Here is a 24,941-nt window from a genome sequence, read left to right as displayed (position 1 = left end):
TATGGTTGCCACTAGACCTGACATTGCTTATGCAGTGGGAGTTGTAAGCAGGTTCATGTCAAATCCTGGCAAAGCACATTGAGAAGCAGTGAAATGTATCTTACAGTACCTTAAGAGCACACAAAGAAAATGTATTTGCTATGGCAAGGGTACGTTAGACCTACAGGGGTATTGTGATGCAGACATGCCAGGTGACTTGGATACTTGCAAGTCTACTAGCGGGTATATCTTTACCTTGACGGGTGGGGTGGTTTCTTGGTGCTCTAGACTGCAAAAAATAGTAGCACTCTCTACCACTGAGACTAAATATATTTCAGTCACTAAAGCTTCAAATGAAGCAGTTTGGCTTAGTCGTTTGGTCAAGGATTTTGGGCTGCCTACCAAAACACATGTACTTAGATGTGATAGTCAGAGCATTGTATGCCTGGCTAAAAATGCCATGTTTCATGCACGTACCAAACATATTGATGTTCGGTATCATTTTATCAAACAAGTTCTAGATGATGGTCTAGTCACCTTGACTAAGATCAAATCACAAGATAACCCAGCAAATATTCTCACTAAAAGTCTTGCAAAGGCTCCACATGAGCATTGCATCAAACTTGTGGGAGTTGGTTAAAGGTTTGCTCTGAACCTTTAAGTGGGAGGTTGTTGGATGTAAAGGCCATTCACGCCCTCTCCTATATATATATTACTTCACTCATGTAAACCCACCCTAATGGGTGTAAGTGTACCGTACCCTAAGTAAAAATACATTCTTTTATTATTTGTGCGTACCACACTAGTACACACCTATCCGTCAACTCACTGTCACACTAACTGTTCAGCACTGTTGAGCACCTCGACTATTGTGCCTGCCCTCTCTCTCTGCTTCTACTTCTGCTCATACTCATCAAACCCATGGGGTCAAATTCTTATTAACCCACGTTTAATTTCGATTTTTTTGAAAAAAAGTTTGAAGCCAATCAAACTTTGTTTTTTCTTTTCAATAAAAATTGGGCTTGTATACCTATTCCATTACTCGACCAATGCTACCCCTTTGCTTACTTTTCCAAAACAAATACCCAGTTTTGCATTCAATGTAGATTGCTTCTATTTCTTCTGTTCTTTTCTCTCACACTCCTTGAGCTCTAAAACGTCACTTTCTCTCTCTCTCCTAAAACCTCTCTTCTTGTCTATACCATGTCTTTTCACAATATATCTCCCTTTGATACGTCCATTTCCACTGAATCTCAACACATGAAGGATGCCCATTGTCGCCTCATGATGCGTGCCAACAATAACGAGTAGTTGAAATCCACCTCGTAATGTGTGCCAAAGACAAAAAACTGAAATGACCCAAATTTCTCATACCAATATTGAAAAACTGCACAATCTTGGCAATTTAGATGGAGATTCATGCACGGAAACTCGAATCAAGCAAAAACCCCAAACTTCTTTGAAAAAGTTTGGAGAAATTCTAGAAATTAGAAGAGTCAATTAAAAATCCCTAAATTTCTTGGCACAAAGTATGAGAAATTGAAAATTTCTTCGAAATCGGCCATGAGACGAGTAAGATCAATGACAAATTACAAAAAATTTTAAAACCCCCAAATTCAAAAACTAGGATTTCTACGTGTTTTCTCAAATCTACAAAAAATGATAGATAGGGCTCAAGAAATGACGAGCAATGCTAAGAAAATAGCGGCCATGGCTCGAAATACCATAAGCAGGGTTGAGAGAGACTATGTGTGCAAGGCTACATGCAAGACTGCATATGGGACTGTATGCAAGCTGAAAACAATAGCAACACCTCCTTCAAAACAGCCACTTCTCTTCCAAAACAATAGCTCCTCCCTCCAAAACAGTAACTCCTCTTCCATTGGTGATTGAGTGAACTTCGCATGGGTGGCACCATCTAAATGGTGAGAGAGAACCCACGTGCCTAGCTATAATACCAAATGTTGGAAATGGAGAAAGAGAGAGAGAGAGAGAGTGTGTGTGTGTGTGTGTGTAATTACAAGACAATGAGCAAGAGTGAGCAACAATTCCACACTCAAAAGATACAAGTGCCAGAATGATAGAATGAAAGCATAATAGGTTTTAAGTAAGTTAGAACTATCCCTAACTCAACTAGAGTTAATTTAACTCTAGAGGTGGTAACACAACTTATTAATGTAGTTATGTTCACACTACAAACCAACTAACTAAAACATTAGGCACTAGCCATAGAATTGGCAAATTCTAACATCTCTTGCTATGAAGCTCACAAAGGACTTCCATGCACAACCTTTCAACTATTAGAAGTCACTTCCTAGACATGCAAGCAGGCTGTAACCATCCTTCCCTTTAATAAATGGGTGGCAGAATCCTAAAATGCATTGATTTACAGCAATCACACACACACACACACTCCCTCTCTCTCTCTCTTTCTCTCAAATCACCAAATACCGAAACCAGCTTGACCTCCTCAAGAGTAAAGAGGGGGAAATCACCAAAGCAATGCCAACATGCAAACTGAAATAGGTGAGCTAAAGACACACATGATGAAGGAAATTAATACATGAGCGACCGTAGTGAAACAAGCACAAGTCGAGGTGGCTGAAAACTCCAAATAGATCAAAGTGGTGAAGAAGACACCAACAAAAAAAAGAAGAGCTTGTGAATGCAGCCCTTGAAGAGAAAAGAAGGAAAATTAGAGCATTGCACATCTGGGTGGTCAAGTGAAAAGAGGGAGACAGCCCTCTAGAAGATGCCAAGAGCATATGCGAAAAAATAGGCATGCAGGACCCCTCCAAGATGGACAATGCATGGCACGCAAGGAAGGATCTAGAAAAGGGCCATCCCCTTATCATCAAATTTGCTGATTTGGAGTCACAAAAGCTTTTCTTTCCAAAAGGAAGGCTCTCAAAGGAGAAAAAGTATACCTTGAGGATGTTCTCACACTCGCCCAAGTAGCCTACCACAAGGAGTGCATGACATAAAGTATGGAAGCCCGCAAAGCAAGCAAATGGATAGTATACAAAGAAGGGTGCATCATTACCACAAATAGGCACCAATATCAAGGCATTGCCTATGAGACATACTTGAAGGTCACAATGTGGAACTATAATGGAGCCATGAGGACAAAAGCAAGGCTATTCCAAGAGACCTTCACTAACAAGGACATCATCCTATATACAGAGACACACTAGAGCCCGGGCACACACTTACCAGAGGTAAGAGGCTATAGATGGAAGACGGCATGCTGCCCTAGAGACGATCACAAGGGGGGGATCAGAGGGTTTGGAGGAGTAGCTATGTTGTATAGGGAGGAGCTATAGCACATGGTATACATCATGTGGAGAAACGAAGAGGCTCACTTCATGTGGATCCAAATACATACAGATCGTCCCCACAATATATACATGGCAATGTGCTACTTTGCCCAAGTACATTCTCCATATGCACTGTAGGGAGGAGAGTCAACATATCTACCATTATATGAGGACATTATGCATTATTCCAGCATTGGGGATGTCCTATTGATGGGGCACTTCAATGCTCGCACAACACAAAGACAAGCTCCATTCTTCGAGAGTGAGGATCACATGTGCAAAGAGATAGCACCATAGGAGATGGGGCTTAGTCGAACATCACAGGACACAATTGAGTGTACGGATTATGGTGACCATCTCCTAGCCTTGGGTGGCACACATGGATTAGCCATCCTTAACGGCTTGGCTAAATGGCCTCGATCAGAAGCTCTCACATGCTTTCCACATAAGCATGCATCTAGACGTATAAGAGGAGCCCCTCTCAAGGATCCATACAAATTTCCCAAACACCACTTCACCAAATTGACGAGTGCTTACTCACGTCATCTCCATTGGAGCTTGCAAGAGATGGACCCCCACATAACCCTGGAGGATTTTACGACACAGCTTACAAGAACACTTCACACCTCAGTTGCTATGTATTTTTCCCACACCCCCACCCGTTGTCGGAGGGGTTTTTGTCGAAAGGTCGAATCCACCGGGGATCCAAAGTAGAAGGAAGTAGAGATAGGAGATGGAAGAGAATATAGAGAATACCCAAGCGGTAAACACGACAAAAACAAATCACAATGAATTGAAACAATATGTATTGAAAGAACCTGGAATCTTTGCTCTACTCAGAAGCAATCTCCAGGCATTAGTTCTCCTGGAGCTCCTTCATAGACCAAAAACGTGGATTAGAAAAATCAACTCTCTCTCTACTGCCCGGAACCCAAATCTGATGGCTCCACTGGCTCCGAAAGGGGGGTAAAACCTCAGGACACCTCCTCACGGATCTCCCAGATCACTCCTTCTTCTTTCAATTCAATCTGCAGTTTTCGGCCTGTTTACAACGATTGTGACGCCCGCGATTTCGTCAATCTGTCCTTCTTGTGAAAATCCCCTAACTGGATGAAAAAGCAACTAGCTTTTTGCATGCCATCCTAATCTAGAAGCTTTTTCTAACTTTTTCGGATTTTTACGATAAATAATATCAAAAATAGACTAAAATTATCCAAAAATCTAGTATTTTCGGATAATCGATGCAACTCACACTAGTACTAATGGCTCAGATCACATTGACTCTCTAGATCAATAGAGAAGTCGGATGATGATGCATTCCATACTTTTTCACACTGTGTCCTCATAACATCACGACACCGTACCACCACCCCAAGCAAGAATGTCCCAAAGAATAATATGTATGACGAGGAATGCAAGGAAACCTGTCTTCGTCACCGGCAAGGCAAAACATGAGGGACCTATATACATAGCCAAACACACTCGATCTTTCACCACCTAGTGCGGCAAAAGAAGAGGCCATTTCTATCTAGATTGGAGCACGAGTTTTATCAATTATTCTTGGGACAGGACAGCAAGGAGACGTGGAAAGCATTCCAGGTGCTCCAAGCCAATACTACCTCATTATACCAAGTACATGGGCAGTCCCTATTGCCCCACGCCACCAAAGAACACATCCACATCATCTACCTTCTTTAGCACAACGATGGTTCGCAACGCCATCGATAGACCCTAAAGCGGTCGAGCCCAAGACCATAATGGACTAGTAGCACAGCACCTATCACATGCTAAAGACATCCTAGCACACCTTCTAGCCCACCTATTTAACATGGCTCTATGTGAAGGATTCCTTGCTAGTTAGTCAACTAATACTATAGACCAATCCTAAAAGTTGAAGACCCCATGGTTCCTACAAAATATAGGACAGTCATGGTTGGCTACGTACTAGCCAAGCTTTATGGATCGATACTAGAGCACGAGCTGAGGAAATGGGCAGAAAAGCACCAACATCAAGCATGTGGATAGACCGGGTTAGGAGGGGTTACTCCACTATTGAACATATCCTCACACTCCAAGCCATCATCGAGAAGAGCAAGACACAGGGGAGGCAGGTATACTGTCATTACACTTTTGATCACATCCTCACACTCTGAGCCATCATCGAGGAAAGTAGGGCCTAGGAGAGGCGGGTATCCTGCTATTTATGGATTTCCGTAAGCCTTTGACACAATACCACGTGCTAGGCTCATGCAGAGTCTATAGGAGATAGAGGCGCTGATGGAGATAAAATGGAAAATATTAGCACTCTACGAGTCTCTTTCAAGGTTAGATCACCAACACCATTGGGGTGAAACAAGGATGCTAACTCTCACCTACTCTATTCGGCCTCTATTGATGAGATATCAAACTACATTCATGGACTTGGAGAAGAGGGAACTGGCCTAGGGGGGGCATTGATATCCATGCTACTATATGCCGATGGCATAGTCCTCATCTCTAGCACACTAGAGGGATTGCAGCCCCACCTAGATGCACTATAGGCCTTCGGTCAAGATAGGGATCTCATAGTGAACCTTGGGAAGACCGAGGTTATGGTGTTTAACACTTCCTCCCAATGGATTCGATGATCACTATCCCATTTCACATATGAACAAGAGATAGTGGAGGCAGTCCAGAGATGTCTTAGCTTGGGAATTACATTTTCAGGACCAAGATTCACTTTGAGTAGAGTAGCAAGGATAGATTGACACAAGTCTATGCGACTTTGGGGGCGATGGAGAGCCAATGTGCACACGTACAATTTCAAGAGCCTCGGATGAAGCTCTAGCTCTTCGACACTTTGATCACACGAACACTTCTGTATGGGGCTTCCCTATGGGGATCCAGCCTCTACCACACAAGGAGAGCCACACAAGATCAGCCACTACCCAAGGGAGAGGAGATATATGAGGGATGGGAGCTGATGAAGAGACTGTTGGTATTGATGATTTCAAGGATAGTGCTAAGTAAACCCTCTATACCACATGAGATTATTAGAGAAGAGATGGGAGCACCACCACTAGTGACAAACGCCCTCTTCCAAATAGTGACTTTCCTACATAGACTTTGGACCGTGCCAAAACAAAGAGACTCCCGGCTTGCACTACAGTCATCTAGACATCTAGCATTACAGAGGGATATTGAGTGCTAGTATACCCCAACAAAGCTATGGCTACAGTTACATGGATTACACATAGATCACTTCCCACCACTAGAGTACTTGGATTGCCCCCACTTGGAGCGCAACCTAGAGGAGCTGAACCACATCATCAGGATGGACATTATTCAAATACACAGAGCCAGGACATGGGTGACACCTACTAAGGATTTGGGGACGAAGATGGCTTTCTACCGAAAGTATCTTTTATACATATCCCTTGACAGCTTTGTTGACCGCCCAAGTTACATGGATGCACACTTGTCTTATGGTATACGATGTGCCATTGCATAGCTTTGTACATTCTCACACCAACTCTGCATTGAGATAGATAGATACAATGCAAACTCCCTCCCCCCACAGACAAGATTTGCTAGCTTTGTCAACTCAAGCCAAAGATAGAGGAGCACCACTTACGCAAATGCCCGGTATACTACGATATCCGAGGATGCATCCATTGCTTGTTGAGAGAGGGATTTGGACCACTATCCAAGGTTATGGATTCCCCAGCTCAAAGAACTCTCCAGCTCTTGTTGCTAGAGCTACACTCCCACAAAGAGCATCTCTTATAAACCCAACAACACAGACATAGAACCACACACTAGCATGCACTCACGGAATTCTATAGGGCATCGAGTACTCCCTCCACCACGGAGCGCTCCCTAGTCCTGACTAACCACCCCACTACAGGGGACCACCTTAGACACAGCCATAGAGAGATGCAAAGCCCATCACCCACGTCCAGCTTGTCCACACCCTCGCAGGAGGCATCATCTACAAATATAGAGAATACCACACCGTCACAAGGGGACCCTACCTCGCTGCTTCAGCCTCTCTACACTAGATAAATCCATGAGAGATATCTTGAGATAAGGGTGCTTCCTCAACAGTTCCACACCGTATCGAGCTTAGAGATCATTTCTACTCATCAACTATGTATCGTTCACTGTTTATTTTCCATTTAGATAGTTATAACATTAAATTGTAGCTATTTTGGGACATGGGAAATTGCCTGAATTTTCAAATGTAACATTTTAGTATTTAGTCTCATAGGCTGGTTTGGCCTTTTGTAGATGTTAATATAACTCTCTCTCTCTCTCTCTCTCTCTCTCTCTCTCTCTCTCTCTCTCTCATATTGAGCTAAAAATGCATTATAAACTAATTAGCTCTTGATTACCACCCCAAAATACAACATTACCAAATTTTCATTAAAAAATAAATGTGTTCCTAGAGTGTCAATGCGCCATAAGCAAACCCTATTTTGGGAGGACCCATCCATCTATAAATAGACACATTGCCCACCATGTTAGAATTTGGGAATTCTATGGGCAATGCCCAATGTTTTAGTCTTTAGTTCTTTTTCAGTTCTTAGTGTGAACACAACTAAAGTTACAAGTTGTGTCACCACTCTTAGAGTTAGAGTTAGGGTCGGTTAACTCTAGTTGAGTTAGAGCTAGGTCTATCTTAGACCAATCTTGTACCTTTCATTCTCATTCTTTCAATTCAGCAAGTACACTATACTCTTTTGCTTCAGCACACTCTCAATGTCCCTCTTTTCTCTCCTCATAGCTGGCTGTCATTTTCTAACATGTGATATCAAAGCAAGGTTCTACATGCGGATTCAGTTCAGGCACCGTTAGCCAGTGCCACCCCACCTAAGGTCTTGTTGCGGTCAGCCAGCTCTTTGCCTGAGGAAAAGAAGGACGAGCTGCTGCTGTTTTCAGCCTGCATACAGCCCTACACAATCCCGTACCCAGCCCAAAGAGCTACTATTTTGGAGCTGCTGCTGTTTTCAGCTCTGCCCTTATTTTCTCACCTCTACCCACCATATTCTCAGTCTTGCCTGTGATTTTTTGCAAAGTCTAAAAGGATGTCATATTTGCTAACAATGCTGCATTTTCACATGATCAATATCAAATGCTAGCCACCGATGACATCGATGATATATTTGAGGTCTCTTGCCACTTTCTTTGGAGTCCGTACTTGCTATAAATGGCTGGACAGACATAATACAACAAGTTGTTGCTGCACTTGCCACATGCAGTGGAAGATGCAATATAACATGAAAGGCCTGCTATAAATGCAGCAAAAACAATCCAGTTAAGAGGTACTCAATCACATGCACTATTATTTCCCATGGGGGTAGACTTGCAATTACAAGCTTACAATGATTCAAATTGGGCTAGTGATGCAGACACTAGGCAGTCTACTAGCGGACGCTATTTGTTTTTGGGTTGTTCATGCATTTCATGGCTAAAAAAGAAATAGCCTACAGTGGCTACCTTGTCTTGTGAGGCTGAGTACAAGGCAGCCTTCACGGCAACAATGGAATGTGTATGGTTGCACACATTGTTGGCTGATCTACATTTATCATTGGAAGGACCTACATCCATACTTTCTAACAGTCAGAGTGCTATTGGAGTGACACTAAATCTTGTGTTTTATGCTCACACGAAACATATTGAGGTGTATTACCATTATGTGAGAGAGATGCTATGCAAGGGTATTACTCTGGATTGGCCAAGGACCTACCAAGATTGCATAGATAGTGGGTGTTTTCTTTTTAGTTGCCCAAGTGAATGGGATTTAGTTTTAAAAAATGAGCTGGCTTCGTAGTTCATACAACAACAAAACCAATTATATACAACAATAATCAAAGGTGTTGATGTAGAGGTATGGAAGAGATAAACACCAGATGTGTTACACACATTTTCACCAAGGCACTACCTCGTGAGAAGTTTGAGGCTTTTCGCAAGTCCTTAGACTTGCTACCCTTTGGTGATTGATCATTCATGTACTTTACCACATTGGCACTGTAGGGGGGGTTAGAATTTTCCAATTCTATGCGCAATGCCCAATGTTTTAGTCTTTAGTTCTTTTTCAATTCTTAGTGTAAATACAACTAAAGTTATAAGTCGTGTCACCACTCTAGAGTTAGAGTCAGTTAACTCTAGTTGAGTTAGAGCTAGGTCTATCTTAGACCTAACTTGTATCTTTTATTCTCATTCTTTCAATTAAGCAAGTACACTACTCTCTTTTGCTTCAGCACACTCTCAATGTCTCTCTTTTCTCTCCTCCATAGCTAGCTATCATTTTCCAACACACCACTTAGCCTTAATCATGTGTTGTTGGCATATGTCTCTAGTGTCCACACCCCATTCGTCACAGAAGATATTTCAATTTGAGTTGTTGTCTAGCGCATGTTATCTAACCTTCTTCATCAAGTGGCGACGTGTTTCAACCTGCACTTATTGCTAGATCAGCTGTTGTTCATGCCTTTGGACTTAATCTGCTGCTGGCAGCTTGCCATGTCATCAATTAGACATGCATTTGTTGTTTCGAGTTGTCGCCTGCACTGCCATGTCATCAACCAACCTACGTTTTGCAAATTTCTCTAGTGGCCTGATTGCCAGCTTTTGCCACACTATTTCCGAAGGCTATCTACTATATTTTGACATCTATAGAGTACGAGACACACTCCAACTCATACTCTTTGTGTCACAAGGACATAAAATTTTGATACTTTGCTTAGCATTTGATTAAGTGTTAACCAAATGAGTAAATGTGAGGTGCATGTGAAATGTGCAAGTCAATTATATCACAATGATGGGTCAATGACCTAAGAAGTCACTAGGTATCAACAGCAAAAGTTGTAATAAGTTATATTAGTCAAATACTAGGTGGTGCTTGGTAACAAATTTTGGCCTACAATGTTTTATCATACATTAATGTCAATGGTAACATTAGGAACTAGGCACTAATAAGTTAATTAATACAAATTCAAGGGCTAATAAATGCTCAAGATTAAACCTTCCTTCTTAAAGAGGGTAGCAATGACCTGATTAAACAACAATTACAGCAAGCATAAAAATCACATAAACTGAAAAATGCAAATGTTACTACTTCATCTTGGACAATGGATGTTACTACTTCATCTTGAACAATGGACAGCATGTTGGCCCCAAAACTAGTGTCCCTTACGGTATTTCTTTATCTTGAATTGCAATCTGGATGAAATACAATGAGACTCCCTAAATCTCCTTCACTCTCCAATTGCTTCTTGCTGTCATAAATTGCCAGCAAGCCTTTAAACTAATCTGCCCCTTGGTTTGCTCAAGGATTGACCTTCAATTGTGCTCCTTAGGTGACAAATTCAGCCACAAACATTTGCAAGCTGAATGGCCACTTGAATCTCTTGAAATTGCCTCAATTCAATGACTGAAACTCAAGTCTGTAGGCCTTTAATTTCTGAGTACATGTCCCAAGGCAGCTATCATACCCTAATTTTTGCTGTCAATTATTGTTTACAATAGAGATTAGTCAAAATCTCCATCTCCATAGCTAATTTTCCTAGGAATTGCTAAGGAAGGATAGGAATAGGCTGGAGGATGAGAGAGAATACTAAGGAGAGAGAAAATTCGAACTTTCATTGCAAGAAAATAGAAGAAATCAACTATTGCCCTATCTAGGTAGCCATGATGTTGGGTCTACAAGCCCTTTGCTCACTTTCCATGTATTACACGCATATTATTTATTTGTACATGTGCATGCACACTTGTGGGTAAAACCCGTAAACCCCAAACTATAAATACATCCTTTAATCTTTGTGTACCAACACATTGTTGGTACACACCAAATTGTGGACTGTCTCTTTTTTTTCATGAAGATAATTGAATTAAATAGTAAATATTTACATCAAGCCATCAGGTCAACATTATCTCTGTATCTCTTACTTTGTATTACATCGGACCATCAGGTCATCAGAGAAAATGAGAAAAGACTATCAAAACTTTTACATAAAGAAAAAATCACACAAAAAGGACAGCTGGAGTAGAGCGAACAATAGCCAACCAAGGAGCAGCAATGTCAAGAAGAACCAAGTCAGATGATATCATAGAAGAAATCTGCCATAGCACTACCTCGAACATAGGCCACATGACCATGGATGCCCAAAACTGAATCAAAAATAAAGGCATTTTGAGTACGCCAAATATACCACAAGGCAGATTATCTAAGGAAATGGAATAGGCAAGAATAATCAGAATGCAAGGAAGGCATAGAGGGCAGCTTTCCCATAATCCATAAAAGGGCTGTTATCCAATGCTGAGTCGCCAAGAACCACATGCAGGAAATAAAACTCCAGATCTGTCGAGCAACTGGACAAGAGACAAAAAGATGAAGCAATATTTCATCACATGTAGTGCAAAATACACAACGACCAACAGAGATCGTTCGAGCACGCAACACTTCTTCAATTGGAAGACCACCAATCAGCAGTCGCCACAAGAAGACTTTACCCTAATATGGAACCTTAGACTTGCAAATCTGAATGAATCTTTCGTGCCACTTCTTTTTGCCATCCCTTATATGCCATAATTTATTCACCTTTGTAGTGACCCATCTCTTGGCCTCCACCATCTGATGATATATCAGGTTAGCAAACTTGTTCTCGAAATCATCCGAAAGCACAAACATCCAGTCACGCCATGGATACAATGGTTGTAGCATAGGCAAAGGAGAGAATCTCTGAAGTTTGGCCTGTATGGATGACCAGATGTCACAATATCCACAGGGTACCCGAAAGTGCTGACAAATACGCCGAAAAGAATAAAGACGAGACTGCCTAGGAATAACACCATCAAAAACTATCTACAACCCCAAACGAGCCATCCGATTAAACTTGACTTTCTGCAAATCTTTGTCTGGCCAATCCAGCAACCTGGAGAATGCCAGTACTTCTCCTTGCAGCAAATTCACCTCCTTACAAATATCAGGGGGACGCCAAACTGAATAACGTAAGATCTCCTACCATGATGCAATCAAATGAGAAAGGAGAAAAGACTGGGAGATCTTAATAGGCCTCAAGGAATTAAGCACATGCCACCAGGAAGCATGAATAACCGTGTTAGCATGAGAGATGCCAATCTTTTCAATGAGAAATTTAGCAATCTCTGACCAAGGATGACTCTGTACACATAAAGCCTGCAAAAGGGCCAACCTCAAGGCTGTCATATGCAAATTAACATCCAACAAAGCTGCACCCCCCATCCGTTTAGGCGTAGTCACATGTTGCCATGAAATCCACACCTGTCCCAAACGATTGACTTTCTTTTTTCACAACATGAATCTAATAGGCTGAACCAATTCCAAAAGGCACTTCTTAGTCCAGGGAAGCAATGGCAAAAATAACGATATCATACTGATCATAATACATAGAGCAACTTTAAGTCTAACATGTAAAGCCCAACCTTGAGATTTCCAGTACATGAACCTATCATGAATCCAAGAGGCCATCCAATCTAACAAGGCACGGGGAGCTACCTCCACACCAATAGGATATCCCAAGTGTCTGGTTATACTTCCCTTTGAGATCACAATTCCATGCCAACCCAAGGCCTACACATCATGCTCCGTACAGGAGAGTAGTGTAGATTTCTGAGTATTAATATGAAGACCCAATGCCAAAGCAAAAAGATTCAAGGCCACCATTGCTCAATTAACATTAGTGCGATCAGCCTTAAGGAACATAAAGGAATCGTTTGCCAAAGATTGACCCACAAGTTGAGTACCACTCGAAAGAGACAAGCCAACGATCTCGCCTTGATCAGCCAACTTATCCAACAATGAGAGCATCAGGTGAGTGACCAAAGCAAACAATAAAGGGCTGAGAGGGCAGCCTTGTCTAAGAGACCGAGACAAGGCAATTTCCTCCGTAATCCCTCCATTAAAAGCAATACGAGCTACAACACCCTAACTAATGGTATCAACAAGAGAAACCATGTGAGGACCAAATCCCATTGCAGACAATAATTGCCGCAAAAAAGACCAGCCAACATGATCAAATGCCTTCTCAATATCAAGCTAAAGCATAACTACTTGCTGACCTAAAGCTTTAGCGTAGTCAATTGCCAGTTGAACATTCAAAATGTTATGCATTATATTCCGACCTTTGATGAAACCATATTGACGTGGATGAACCAGGTGCGGAAAAACTTTCTGCAATATGTTGGCAATGATTTTGAAGAAGATTTTATATAACAAACCCATAACAAAAATGGGTCTCCATTGTTTCAAAGAGGTTGGAGAGGCAACCTTGGGCAACAACTGAATGACAGCAATCTTCCAATCTAACAGCATTATACCAGAATTCCACACTCGCTGACACAGGCAAGTCAATAGGTCCTTAAGCTACTCCACATGAGCTGAAAACAGCTCATTAGGAAGCCCATCCCAGCCAGGACTTTTCCTTCAGGGCAGGTGGGACAGCACTTCTTCCACCTCATCTTCTGAAATATCAGCCTCCATTAGATCCACCCATTCTGGTTTAACTTAATTACTAACCAACTCACAAATATATCGGCAAGCAGAGTGAATAGAATAAGAAAAAATCTCTTGCGGACACGGCAAGGACTTATAAAAGTCAACACTCATCTAGATGATGGAGGCAAGATCAGTCACAATAACACCCTGCTCATCCGTCGAATGCACAATATTTTCTCGGACATATTTCTAGTGCAGACGAGCAAAGAATTGATGGGATTGACAGTTATTATCATATAAAGCTTCAGCTCTAGCAAGCACAAATTGTGGACTCTCTCTCTCTCTCTCTCTCTCTCTCTCTCTCTCTCTCTCTCTCTCTGTGCATGTCGCTTTCAAACCTGTACTTCACACCTACACATTGCATCTTCCATCTTCAACTAGTATCAGAGCACGCATTTCGAGGTAGCTGGTCACGAGCACACATCCCGAGGCAGCTGTTCGTGGATTGCAGCAGTAGCAAACTATATCGTGAGCAGCTGCACGCACATCCAGACGGCGCTTTTCAGGTCAGATCATCATTTTTTCTAGTCTGCATGTGTGCATAGCAGCAGCTGACAGCAATCATTTTGACTGCATGGGGTCAGCCAGCAGCAGCAGGGACAGGTCTGTGCAGGCAAGTGACAGCCTGCGGGTGGCTGCATAGCAACAGGCAGCAGCAGCAAGTGATTGCATGGCGGTCAGGGCAGGTCGGGCAAGTCACGCTGACCTGTTAACAGCCTCTTCTTCCCGAGCAGCATACTGTCTGAAATAAAGCAATTTCTTCAGTTTTGGGTACTACCGAGCACACTGATCGGCTACAGCTGTGTGTTGCTGTTTACAGCTGTGTACTTGCTGGTTCAACCTTCGTATTGGCTGGTTGTCCATAAACAGCAGTGGTTTATTGCTGATAGAGAAAGAACAGCAAGTGTATCTGGTGGTTAAGCTTGGGTATTTACAGTTACTTTGGCTGATATCTGTGATTTTGGCAAAATGGTTATAACTTCTTCAAATTCTAACACAAATATTTTGATGGAAATCAAATGATTTGATGGTCAGCATTTCAATCATTGGAAAGATCATATGCAAGCTATTCCTTTCTTGAAAGATTGTGAAGATGCTTTGTCACAAGACTGTGACAACTATTACCTTTTTGTTGATTTCTTTATTACATATTTTATTTGGTTTTTCTTTTTGGAAGAATCCCTCTTGAAATCTAAACGCCTAAGTTGCATGGCCAGTATGTGAAACAGACAGGAATGTCTAATGAGTCAAGACTCCACAGTTAAGGTCCAATATAAGTCTGGAAGAGACTGATGGCACTGTAGATTGACAAGCCTGGAAGAGACTTATGAAAGTGTATATGGACAAGTGTGTTGAAGAACTAGCCTAGAAGAGACTAGTTCAAAGTGAAGATGGACAAATCTGCAAGAGATTAGTCCATGTGGGGTCATCAGTGGAAATTCACTTTCAGTTGAGCTACATTGCAAATTTGGATGTAGCCTTAGTCTACAAACATGGTCAGAAGACTAGTGGGATGCAATGGAAGCAACTCCTAAAATTTAGGGAGTTACTATTTTTGGACCTCAAAATCTATTCGCGTCATTATCTTCATTTTTGCACGAGGATTAATCCTCTAGTCTGTGCCGAGGTCAAATTTTGAACAAAGGATGGAGAATTTTAGACCGGAAGGTTAGAACCGGCAATATCTTCCAGTGCTGCCATTTGGCACAAATTTGTGCACTTACCTCTTTAAAGAGGGCTGGCGTGCAGTTTTTGGGCTGGAAGGGGCTCATTTGAAAAAAACAGCTACAGATGGAGAGCTCTTGAGAGCTGGCCTACCTTGTCTATGATGCACAGAGTGCTGAGCTTGCTTCCTGCTCTCTCTCTCTCTCCCTGACAGTATGGTTATGCTGCAGAATCAAGGGCCTTTCTTCTGATTCAGGTACAGCTGTGTGGGAACATGTTGTTTTTGCATGAGGCAAGAGCCTCCTTTCTCCAAGAACAGGAGCAGTTGTATGCCATCCCAGCAGGGACAGGTGAGGGTGGTAACCTCACCAAGTAAGTGTCTGAAACAGCACTGAATCAGTACTGTTTTTGGACTGTTCAGAGGTTAATTCAGAGCCCAATTGATGTCAAAGTCAAGGGGCACTTGGCCTAGATGATGCAGGACAGTGTAGGGAGCAGTATGAACTGAAAACATGTTTCAGAACAGGTCTGAACCAGTAATTATAGTGGGCTGAACAGTACAGGGAACAATATGAGTTGTAAACAGGTGTCAAAACAGGTCTGAACCAGTAAATACAGCAGGCTGAAATGGTCAATTCTACACTCCAACCAGAAGTTTCAGACTTGGGCAAAGTTTCCCCTCCTGGTTTGCTTGTTTTGGGTCAGTAATTGTATTGTTATGCTGCCAAATTTCACCCAGAATAGGTGAAAGACAGCCCATTGTACTTTCTCTTTTTAAAAATAAAGAAATACCGCAAGGGCGCCTAACTTAGGGGCCAACAGGGTGTCTGTGTTGCAACAGGGGCATTCTAGCTTCCTGTATTTCTTCTTGATTCTGTGTCTTTAAGTTCAGGTTAAGTGGGCGACTGTTAAATTGGGTGAAAGCATTTATATATTTTGGTTGTACACTACCGCCCTTCCCAGTGAACAGGCCGGTTTCATGGTTCCATTGCCGGGATCGAATCACTTTTTCCCTAAAGAGTGAGCCAGGGTTTGTTTCGGTGTAAGACACAAAATTGTGCATTATGGCTGATAGAAAGGAAGACACCAAAGAGGAAGCGTCTTCATCATAGGAGATCCCTGTTGTTCATGAGGTGGGAGAGTCTTCTAGACCTCCACAGTTTGTTACTCCTCTTGTTATGGTTGAGCCACAAGTTCTTACGGCTTCTTCTATGGATGAAGACAATTTCAAGACTCAATTAGTTGCTGCTGTGAGTATGTTTACTCAAGTGATGCAGAATCCAAGGTTTTTGGCATTTTTACAGCCCTCCCTTCCTTTATCGCAAGTTGGGCAATCTGCAAAGATTTCGGATCCAGTAGAGGTCCAGGATAAGGGTAAACATGTCGCAGATTCAGTGGAAACACCAAGGCAGCTTGCAAAGTCAATGGAGACTCCAAGATTGGTTCTGACTGCCCAGGAACAGGTGGCGGAAACGCTAGTTACACAGGCATTGCCAGTTCAGCCTGCCACTTTACAGCAGCCAAATGTTGGCCTAAATGGACAGGGAAACTATTTTCAGGCTTTACCACAGGTTTTCCCACCGACCTCTGTACATCCTGGATACTTTGGAGGTGGATCTGTATTTCAGAGTATGGCTGGTTATGCGCCTGGAAACCAGATTTATGTACCAGGAACAGTGTTTGGGGATACACAGGGTTTTATGCCAAACCCCATGTATGGTAACATAGGCATGCAGCCTGGATTTCAGGGTGTTCAAGGCAGTTTTGGCATGCCACAGGGCACTTTTGGTATGGCTGGTTATCAAAACCAGCAAGCAAGTATTGTGTCTACAAGCCCTATAGTCAGTGGTCCGGCAACTTCTATGACACCTGTTAGTGTTCCTATGTTACAGGCATATCCTATGGACCCTTTGATGGCTCATGAGAAGCCAAAGCCATACAAGGAAGGTGGTGCAGCCGTACAGTTTGACATCTTTCGAGGATTTGAAGATAGGACTAAGGCACTTTCTTTCTTGCAGCAGTTTGATGCCGCATTTGCAGGAGGGAACTTTACAAAGCCTTCTAAGGTCCGGAAAGCTGCCACTTTTCTTAAAGACAATGCTAGTCAGTGGTGGAGTACACTGTTGATGCAAGGACAAGCTCCTGCCACTTGGACTTACTTCAAGCAAGTATTTGCTTCTGCTTGGTTGACCAATGAATTTGAGATTGATGCTATGTCAGCTTGGCACAATTTGGATGCATCTAAATGCAAGGATCTGGAAGACTATAATAAGAAGTTTTGGAAGGCTTTGCTTCCAGTCACTTCTTACAGGGTTGTGCCATTGACCAAGCAGATAGAGAAATATTGGTGTGGGCTGCCCAGGGAACTCCGGAATTATTGTACAAAGACAAAGGTCACCACTTTGACTCAGTTAATTGAGAATGCCACCACAGGAAATGCATTATTGTTGGGACAGTCAAGTGGTTTTGGGGGCAGCATTAAACAGGACAAATCTGAAAAATTTTCAGCAAAGAAGCCATTTGGTAAACAGGTTTCTCAGATTTCTCAAAGCACAGGTAAACCTTGGCAGTTCAAGAAGAAGCCAGCCAAGTTCTTTGGACAGCAGTCAAAGAGCCAGAAGAAACCTTTTGTGCGCAAGTCTCTCGAAGAGAGAAAGGCTTTAATGGTTGAGAGGAAGTGCTTTATCTGTGAACAGACTGGTCATACTGCGTCTAACTGTTCGGACAAGAATAAGAGACCAGCTGATGATGATAAAGAGGACAGGAAAGGAAAGAAGCCCAAACCTTCAGCAGGTTTAGTGCCAGATATGCTGGGAGACAAGCCACACTCGGATGCTAATGAGCTCTGCAGAGCTTGGGGTAAAGTTAGGGATCAACATGTACTTATTTTCTTTGATCCTGGAGCTAAGGCAAACTTTATCTCACCACAGTTGGCTTCTACTTTGGGCATCAGAGCAAATGAGATGGACTACACAGCAAAGGCAGGGTTGGCATGTCCTGGTCACTCAGAGTCTGTGACACCCATTCTTGGAAAGCTCCGTCTTCATGTACAGTCTTATGTTGATGCAGAAGAATTTTATATCATGCCACTTGAAGGCTGTGATGTCTTGTTGTGAATGCCATGGATGTTCAGAAAGCATGGTGTGTTGGATGCCTTTAACAAGACAGTGACTTTGGAACATAGGGAAAAGACTCATGTGCTTGATGTGAAGCTTAAAGGAGAGTCTCTACCTGTTGTATCTGCTTCTGCCATTACATCTGTAATAAAGAATCATCTTTCTGTGTACTTGATTTTTGCACGTGATGTCAAGGATAATGATGAGTCAATTTTTTCTATGTTAGATAGAGACAGGTCTGCTTCTTGTCTCAGTTCAGTGATTGTTTTTCTGACTCATTACCATCACAGTTGCCACCAGAGAGGTCTGAGGATCATGCAATAGATTTGGTGCCAGGTAGTAGCCCACCAAATAGACCTCCGTACAGGGTTAGTGCAGCCCAACAAAAAGAGATATTGAGCCAGGTAAATGAGCTCTTAGAAAAAGGGCTGATCAGCCAAGTTCATCTCCTTTTTGCTCACCAGTGCTCTTAGTGCAGAAGAAGGATGGCTCTTGGCGCATGTGCATAGATTATCGAGCATTGAACAAGAGTACCATCAAGAATAGGTTCCCTATTCCAAGAATTGACGACATCCTTGACCGTTTGGAAGGAGCATCAATTTTCAGCAGGATAGATTTAAAGAGTGGATACCATCAGATCAGGATTAAGCAAGAGGATGTGCATAAGACTGCATTTAGGACCACGTTTGGTCTCTATGAGTTCTTGGTAATGCCATTTGGACTCACTAATGCTCCTACTACGTTTAATCGAATGATGGACAGGATTTTTCGTCCATACAGGCAGTTTGTTGATACATTCTTTGATGACATGATTGTCTTTTCAAAGAATGAACAGGAGCATAGAGAACACTTGAAAGCAGTCTTTGATGAGCTTCGCAGTAATAGGTTGCTTATCAATGGCAAGAAGAGTGAGTTCTTCTTGAAAGAAATCCAGTTCTTGGGGCACATAGTGTCAAAGGATGGTGTCCGAATGGATCCTACTAAGGTTGAAGCAATTAGAACATGGCCAGATTTGAAGATTGTCCATGATGTTAGAAGCTTCTTGGGTTTGTGTTCTTACTACATGAGGTGCATTCGCAATTTTGCAGAGATTGCTTCACCTTTACATGCTTTACAAAAGAAAGGAGTCTCTTTCCAGTAGACACAGAAAGAGATTTTAGCTTTTAATTTTCTTAAAGAAAAGATGACTTCTAGTCCAGTGATCATTCTGCCAGATCTTAGGAAGTCATTTGTTGTCCAGTGTGATCCCTGTGGCAATAGCATTGATGCAGTGCTAATGCAAGATGGCTGGGTAGTTGCTTATGAAAGCAGAATCTTGCGAGGGCCAGAGAAGAGGCAGATTTTGTTGTCCAAACAGATCATCAGACATTGCGTTATTTCTTAACTCAGACTAAGCTGTCAGAAAAGCATATGCGTTGGGCAAACTTTTTGTCAACGTTCCATTTTCAGATTGTGCATGTGGAAGGCAAAAAGAATGTTGTGGCTGATACTTTGTCAAGGAAGCCACAAATTTCAGCTATGTCAATTCCTTATCATCATGAGCTTGATGATATGAAGGAACAGTATGCTGATGATGAAGATTTTGCAAGGATCTTTGATCAGCTTGTCAATGGACAACATCATGAGCATTATCTTCTCAAGGATGGTTTCATGCTGATGCATGGTAGACTATGAGTCACTATGCCATTGAGACAGAAAGTTATAACAGAGAGTCATTCTCCATCGTATGCAGGGCATCATGGTATTGATGCAACAATCAAAGCAGTAGAGACATTCTTTTATTGGCCTACTTTGAGAAGAGACGTAGATGCTTTTGTGCGGCAGTGTTTGATTTGCCAGAAGGTCAAGGTTGACAGGCAAAAAGCACTAGGGCTTTTACAGCCATTGCCTATTCCAGATAAACCATGGGAAAGCATAGCTATAGATTTTATCTTTGATCTTCCAAGGACACAGACAGGAAATGATGGGATATGGACTATTATTTGCAGGTTTAGCAAACAAGCTCATTTCATTCCTATCAGGAAGAAGATAAAACCAGATCAGATGGCACGTTTGTTTATGTGCAATGTCTTCAAGTACCATGGTATGCCACAGTCTATTGTCAGTGACCATGACCCACCGATGACAAGTCTATTCTGGAGAGGCATATTTGAGAACATGGGCACAACGCTTAAGTTCTCATCGTCATTTCATCCACAGACTGATGGACAATCAGAAGAGGCAAATTCTACTGTCTTGGATCTGCTTAAGTGCTATGTGTCAAAGCACAAGTCAAAGTGGGAGCAGTATTTGCCTTCGGTCGAGTATGCATACAATAATATTGTGCATTCGTCAACAGGCAAAGCCCCTTTTGAAATTGTTGAAGGTGGTAAAAAGGTTCCTCCCATTTTGCATACAAAGGATAAGATCTTTCAGGCAGATCAATATATGCAGAGTATGGGTGAAATGTATCAGAAAGTTAAGCATGCCCTTGAAAGGACTCAGGCAAAGCAAAAGAAAGCTGTTGATCATCACCGTCGTGAATTGTTGTTTTCACTTGGTGATTGGGTACTCTTGGGGTTTGAAAAGGCACGCTTAAAGAAGCGGAAAGGCAAGGAAAGTCTTTTCACTAAGCTTAGTATGCGATACTATGGGTCTTTTCAAGTAACAGAGAAGATTAGTGATGTCAGCTATAGGCTGAAATTGCCTGATAATTGGAAGATTCATAATGCTTTCCATGTAAGTCTTCTTAGACCCTATGTGGGTGATGTGCCAGAAGATATGCCAGCTGAGGAACAGCCCGAAGTTGAGGAACTTGATGAAATTCTTGTTCCAGAACAGATATTGGCACACAAGGAAAGGAAAGTGAAAGGCAAAGTTGCTAGAAGGTATTTGGTTAAGTTCAAGAACTATCCAGCTATAGATGCTAAGTGGATGGACGAAGGTGAACTTGCAGAGTCACCTAGTGTGTTGGAACTTTACCTTGAAGCATTTCGCTTGCAACCTACCTTGACCCCTTGTATCTCTAAGCTGAAATAATTTGTCAAAGTGACAATTGCTCAAGAAAGAAAATATGTACAGAAACAGATTTTGTACAGGTTAACGCTTATTGTGTCCATATGATTTTCTCAGTGCTAAAGAAGTAAGTATTGCTTGCAAGAATACAGTTTTTACTTCTATTGAATTGAATACATGTTGTAACAATGGTTACTCGATCGGGCATGTATTCTGTGAATTGACTCAGTGGGGATATCATTTTGATGTACCGGCCACTAGATCTCTAGTCAGGGTGATGTGGAGTCATCAAATGAGAATCTGCCACTATGGGGATATAATTGTGGTGTACCGGCCACTATATCTGGAAACAGTGATGTGAAGTCATACGATGATAGTCTGCCATGTTTCACAGTTCGAACATGCATGTGTTAACAGTGTGTTCACTTCACAATGTTGACTGATAGCATGTATGTGTTGTACATGTGCTGCTAAGTGTAAGTTCACTGGGTTAGCTGGATGCATGTATGACATTCATGCAAACGAGGACGTTTGCAATTTCGAGAAGGATATATGTCACAAGACTGTGACAACTATTACCTTTTTGTTGATTTCTTTATTACATATTTTATTTGGTTTTTCTTTTTGGAAGAATCCCTCTTGAAATCTAAACGCCTGAGTTGCATGGCCAATATGTGAAACAGACAGGAATGTCTAGTGAGTCAAGACTCGACAGTTAAGGTCCTGTGTAAGTCTGGAAGAGACTGATGGCACTGTAGATTGACAAGCCTGGAAGAGACTTGTGAAAGTGTATATGGACAAGTGTGTTGAAGAACTAGCCTGGAAGAGACTAGTTCAAAGTGAAGATGGACAAATCTGCAAGAGATTAGTCCATGTGGGGTCATCAATGGAAATTCACTTTCAGTTGACTACATTGCAAATTTGGATGTAGCCTTAGTCTGCAAAGATGGTCAGAAGACTAGTGGGATGCAATGGAAGCAACTCCTAAAATTTAGGGAGTTACTATTTTTGGACCTTAGAATCTGTTCGCGTCATTATCTTCGTTTTTGCACGAGGATTAATCCTTTGGTCTGTGCCTAGGTCAAATTTTGAACAGAGGATGGAGAATTTTAGACCGAAAGGTTAGAACGGGAAATATCTTCCAATGCTGCCATTTGGCACAAATTTGTGCACTTACCTCTTTAAAGAGGACTGGCGTGCAGTTTTTGGGCTAGAAGGGGCTCATTTGTAAAAAAACAGCTGCAGATGGAGAGCTCTTGAGAGCTGGCCTACCTTGTCTATGATGCACAGAGGGCTGAGCTTGCTTCCTGCTCTCTCTCTCTCTCTCCCTGACAGTATGGTTATCCTGCAGAATCAAGGGCCTTTCTTCTGATTCAGGTACAACTCTGTGGGAATATGTTGTTTTTGCATGAGGCAAGAGCCTCCTTTCTCCAGGAACAGGAGCAGTTGTATGCTCTCCCAACAGGGACAGGTGAGGGTGGTAACCTCACCAAGTAAGTGTCTGAAACAGCACTGAATCAGTACTGTTTTTGGACTGTTCAGAGGTTAATTCAGAGCCCAATTGATGTCAAAGTCAAGGGGCACTTGGCCCAGATGATGCAGGACAGTGCAGGGAGCAGTATGAACTGAAAACAGGTTTCAGAACAGGTCTGAACCAGTAATTATAGTGGGCTGAACAGTATAGGGAACAGTATGAGTTGTAAACAGGTGTCAGAACAGGTCTGAACCAGTAAATACAGCAGGCTGAAATGGTCAATTCTGCACTCCAACCAGAAGTTTCAGACTTGGGCAGAGTTTCCCCTCCTGGTCTGCTTGTTTTGGGTCAGTAATTGTACTGTTATTCTACCAAAATTTCACCCAGAATAGGTGAAAGACAGCCCATTGTACTTTCCCTTTTTAAAAATAAAGAAATACCGCAAGGAGCGCCTAACTTAGGGGCCAACAGGGTGTCTGTGTTGCAACAGGAGCATTCTAGCTTCCTGTATTTCTTCTTGATTCTGTGTCTTTAAGTTCAGGTTAAGTGGGCGACTGTTAAATTGGGTGAAAGCATTTATATATTTTGGTTGTACACTACCGCCCTTCCCATTGAACAGGCCGGTTTCATGCTTTGCAACAAAACAAGCCTGCACAAATGTCTGATGAAGATTGGGCGAAGGTGAACAAGGAAGTTGTGGCCTATATCAAAATGGGTGTCACTAATGATATCCTTACACATATCAAAGGCTTGAATACAGGTTATGCTACACCTGTCAATCAGGTGCATGTGATGCGGAAGTTGGTGAATATGGGACTGGATGAGTCTAAGACAGCTTTTGAGCACTTAAGTACATTTACACGTATTTTGAATCAGCTGAAGGATGCTAATCTTGATTTTGATGATAAGCTAAGAGCTATTTTCTTGATCATGACACTGCCAAACTCATGGGAAACACTTGTGGTTTCTTTGAGCAACAATCCTAGCAGCCTCACATATGATGGTGTCAAATGATCTATTCTCAATGAAGAGAGAGACAAAAATCCAATGGGGAAGGCAGTAGTTCAGTATACAATGTGAGAGGCAAAGCTAATAAGAAGAATGAAAATATAGGACAAAGAAGCAGAAGTAAGAGTAAAGAGAAAGAAAAGCAACAAGATGTCACATGTTATCAATGTGGCCGTAAAGGTCACAAGAAGCCAAGACAGAGACGAAAATCTAGTGGGAAAGGCAGTAGTTCAGCATACGATGTCAGAGGCAAAGCTAATAAGAAGAATGCAAATACAAGACAAAGAAGTAGAAGTAAGAGTAGAGAGAAAGAAAAGCAACAAGATGTCACATGTTATCAGTGTGGTCGTAAAGGTCACAAGAAACCTGATTATAGGTACTTTAAGAAGGAACAGGAAAGAAAGAAGAATGCAGGAGACAAGAAGAAGAAAGAGGACAAGGCTGATGCATCTAAGGCTTCAAAGGACAAAGAGAAGGTCAATGTGACCTCCAGTGTTGTCCTTGAAGAACTATCTCATGGTGATAATGATGGTGATGTACTTTGTGCTATCAGTGATGCCCTTGTACTTCATGTTCAAGACATGCATATTACCAAAGCAAATGTTATTGATGCATTACTAGCAGTCGCCGATGGATTGACACAAACATGGATAGTAGACTCTAGTGATTCATTTCATGTGACTCCATGCTTGGAGTGCTTTGCTACCTTTGATGCAGGCAACTATGGCAAGGTTTACCTTTGTAAAATCATGCTTACAATATTGATGGGATTGGCACCATATATTTGTCTTCAGACAATGCTCAGAAGCTTGTGCTCAAAGATGTTGGATTTGTACTTGGCATCAAGAAAAGTTTGCTATTTGTGGGACAGA

General features: G+C 42.1%; 2 protein-coding genes and 1 pseudogene across 3 annotated transcripts in view; 2 read left to right on the top strand and 1 right to left on the bottom strand.

Moving 5' to 3' along the window:
* The window catches only part of LOC148027870 (E3 ubiquitin-protein ligase UPL5-like), a 99,452-nt gene that overhangs the window by 17,032 nt on the left and 57,479 nt on the right, over positions 1 to 24,941 (bottom strand). The gene's annotated exons all lie outside the window — the stretch shown is intronic.
* LOC148027872 (uncharacterized) lies at positions 16,542 to 18,917 on the top strand (annotated as a pseudogene).
* On the top strand, positions 20,919 to 21,611 carry LOC148027871 (uncharacterized). The gene has a single exon (XM_087689020.1). The coding sequence runs from the start codon at positions 21,021 to 21,023 to the stop codon at positions 21,609 to 21,611; it is 591 nt and encodes a 196-aa protein (XP_087545146.1). The 5' UTR covers positions 20,919 to 21,020.

The sequence above is a fragment of the Lygodium microphyllum genome, chromosome 12, assembly GCF_053477565.2.
Source record: "Lygodium microphyllum isolate KBCC chromosome 12, Lygodium_microphyllum_v1.1.10, whole genome shotgun sequence".
Taxonomy (NCBI): domain Eukaryota; kingdom Viridiplantae; phylum Streptophyta; class Polypodiopsida; order Schizaeales; family Lygodiaceae; genus Lygodium; species Lygodium microphyllum.
This window is presented reverse-complemented; position numbering and strand designations above follow the sequence as displayed.